Source organism: Triticum dicoccoides, chromosome 7B, assembly GCF_002162155.2.
Source record: "Triticum dicoccoides isolate Atlit2015 ecotype Zavitan chromosome 7B, WEW_v2.0, whole genome shotgun sequence".
Classification (NCBI taxonomy): Eukaryota; Viridiplantae; Streptophyta; class Magnoliopsida; order Poales; family Poaceae; genus Triticum; species Triticum dicoccoides.
This window is the reverse complement of record NC_041393.1, coordinates 171,804,933-171,807,733: the sequence shown is the minus strand read 5'-3', so window position 1 is coordinate 171,807,733 and position 2,801 is coordinate 171,804,933. Positions and strand designations below refer to the sequence as shown.

The 2,801-nt window shown below is 44.8% G+C and overlaps 1 protein-coding gene across 1 annotated transcript; it reads right to left on the bottom strand.

Moving 5' to 3' along the window:
• Window positions 1-1,032: 1,032 nt before the first annotated feature.
• Window positions 1,033-2,190, bottom strand: LOC119337954 (dormancy-associated protein 2-like). Its single transcript, XM_037610234.1, has 2 exons — window positions 2,021-2,190; window positions 1,033-1,853 (listed from the first exon to the last, which is right to left on the bottom strand). The coding sequence occupies exons 1-2, from the start codon at window positions 2,124-2,126 to the stop codon at window positions 1,363-1,365; spliced, it is 597 nt and encodes a 198-aa protein (XP_037466131.1). The 5' UTR covers window positions 2,127-2,190; the 3' UTR covers window positions 1,033-1,362.
• Between the last annotated feature and the right edge of the window lie 611 nt (window positions 2,191-2,801).

Sequence of the window (2,801 nt, the reverse complement as noted above, 5' to 3'; positions counted from 1 at the left end):
GCTTGTCATTTCCTTCAGCCCTCCCCCCCATTGGGTTCGACACTCTTACTTATTGAAAGGACTACGATAGATCCCCTATACTTGTGGGTCATTACTCGGGCATTTCATCGAACACCTCATGTGCATAGGAGGTGAGAACAGAGAGCAGCACACCTCCCACACGCAGGCCGGACAAAAAACAGAGGAGTGAGCAGGCAGGGGCGAGCATATATATAGGCATCTCTTTAGTCCCAGTTGGTGTCTAGAACTGAGACTGAAGACTGACCTCTGGTCCCGATTCCAGTCACCAACCGGGACTAAAGGGGTTGTGCCAGGAGCGAGGCCTTTTAGTCCTGATTGGTGGCTAGAACCGGGACTAAAGGTCCCAGCCGAACCGGGACTTGTGCCTGGCGTGGCCCGGTCGGCGCCCTGGCCGCTCGAACCGGGACTGATGCTCCCATTAGTCCCGGTTCGAAACACAACCGGGACTAATGCTCTGATCTGGCCAGGACCAAAGCTCTGTTTTCTACTAGTGGACATGGAAGGCGGAATGGGTGACAGATGCAACTTTGACGAAAGCATGCACATGCATGAAGGGGCTTAAGACCAAACAAGTTCACCAGTCTCAAATGATGTGTTGTCATATGCATGCATGCTTCCGCACCTGCATGCCCTTTCGGATTTCACATACTACTACTCCTATGGAAGATCATTATTAACAAGACTTTTGGAATACGTTGGTACGAATTTGAGGAACTTACCCACCTTATATACTTCCTATAAAGGGCAATAGTCAGGGGTCTATTTCATCAGTCCTTATGTTTGTTCACGTTGTTCAATTTGGGTTGCTGAGAGGCTAGTATGTAATATCCTCTTACACAAAGAAAGTCATATATATGTTTTTTTCTCATTTGTGACATAAGGTTTATTTTTATTTTAACATATTCCTGATACTGTGTTGTCTAGCATCGAACTCAACTATCTTTTTCCACGTCTATACATTGCACCCTAACAGTAAACTTGTAGCGCACATGTTTCAGCACGCGGACCAACTTGAATTGTTAGGAAATCATGGAAAAAAATATACACGGTAATGAAATGGTTTATCTAGCTAGAGGAAAACAAACTAGACAATTATTCCTTTATGGAACTCCTTACAACATGTGCTACAATATCAAGAATCTATTTGACATATCGTGCATCCTTCTGATTTCTTGCTCTTATAGGTACCTTGCTCGTATATGCGAGCATAATGAGCAATTTTTATTCAAGCACATCAAGCATGTTTTTGGGGGACTGAACATGTTTTATTTAAAACACATATATATGTCTAGTTGTTCCTTGGTGACATCCACCATTTAGACCTCTTCCACAATATCCTGCTCAAGGATAGCCACCACCACCACCGGATCCTCCACCGTAACCTCCACCCCCGCCAGACCCGCCACCAGAGCCATACCCTCCACCAGAGCCACTGCCATACCCACCATTGTTGCCACCACCGTAGCCAGGATTGCCGTACCCGCCACCACTTCCTGGGTCACTACCACCATTACCATATCCACCGTTGTTGCCGCCACCATAGCCAGGATTGCCATAGCCACCGCCATATCCAGGATTTTCAGACCCTTCACCATACCCACCATTGTTTCCAGATCCTCCACCATACCCACCACCATTGTTTCTGTATCCTCCACCATGCTGGTACCCACCACCGTTGTTTCCGTATCCTCCACCATGCTGGTACCCACCACCGTTGTTTCCATATCCTCCGCCATTGTTTCCGTATCCCCCGTTGTTTCCGTATCCTCCATTGTTTCCATATCCTCCCCCATTGTTTCCATACCCAGGTTTCATATTCATCTCCTCGGATTCTGTATGCATACAAGAAAATATCATTTAGCAATCAAGTGGCGGTGCCGCTCAGTGTCCATATACATTCGGATGAATGATGACTATATTAGGTAAATGTTTTTCCATTGTTGCGGGTAGGTAAATATTATTTGTGTGTGTGTGTGTGTAGAGAGAGAGAGAGAGAGACCTTTAGGTTTAGCTTCGGTGAGCTCTCTAGCATCTACCCCATCCTGGCAGAGAAGCAGGAAAGACACTAGTACGACACCAAACAGAAGTATACATTTAACAGCCATTGTGGGTGATCAGATTGATCAAGCTAGCTACCAAGCTTAGAATGAGTTGGTAATGGTATAAGCTTCCAGTTAAGCCCTATTTATAGGAAGCAATGCAGCTTTTGCCTAGTTGAGATAATGGTAGGACCTAAAGTTCCATTAACTACATAGCAAATACGGTTGGGCGTTGGCACATCTCGTTTTCAAACTTGATTAGCTAGCCCATGGAGCCGGGCATTGACATTCATCCCTGGGTTTACGTGTGATCGAGAATAAAGACCAACTTGCTGATTGAGGCAGCTAAAAAAGTAGAGATCGTCGTGGCGCATCCGTGCATGTATGGATAATTGCCAATGATCGATGTAGTAGTATATCATCTCCAATTTAATTGATTGGCTTTGCAAATATTGTAGAGTACTTGCGTAATTCATGAAAATGAAGTACTTCGTCTGATCCAAATTAAATGACATTGTTTTAATACAATTTTGTACCAAATTTGTACTAAAGTAGCGTTAATTGATATGGATCGGAGGGAGTATAAAAAATTCTTAGCATTGAGAGATTAGCCTTTGGACTGGTCCTCCTCCTTAGACTGTATTTCTTTTGTGTCGAGCTACAATAATGTGCGTTCTCGATGTGTAAGAGCCTACCGTATGGCATGCCCACCAGTAGCTACACTGAGGACGCGAATTGAGT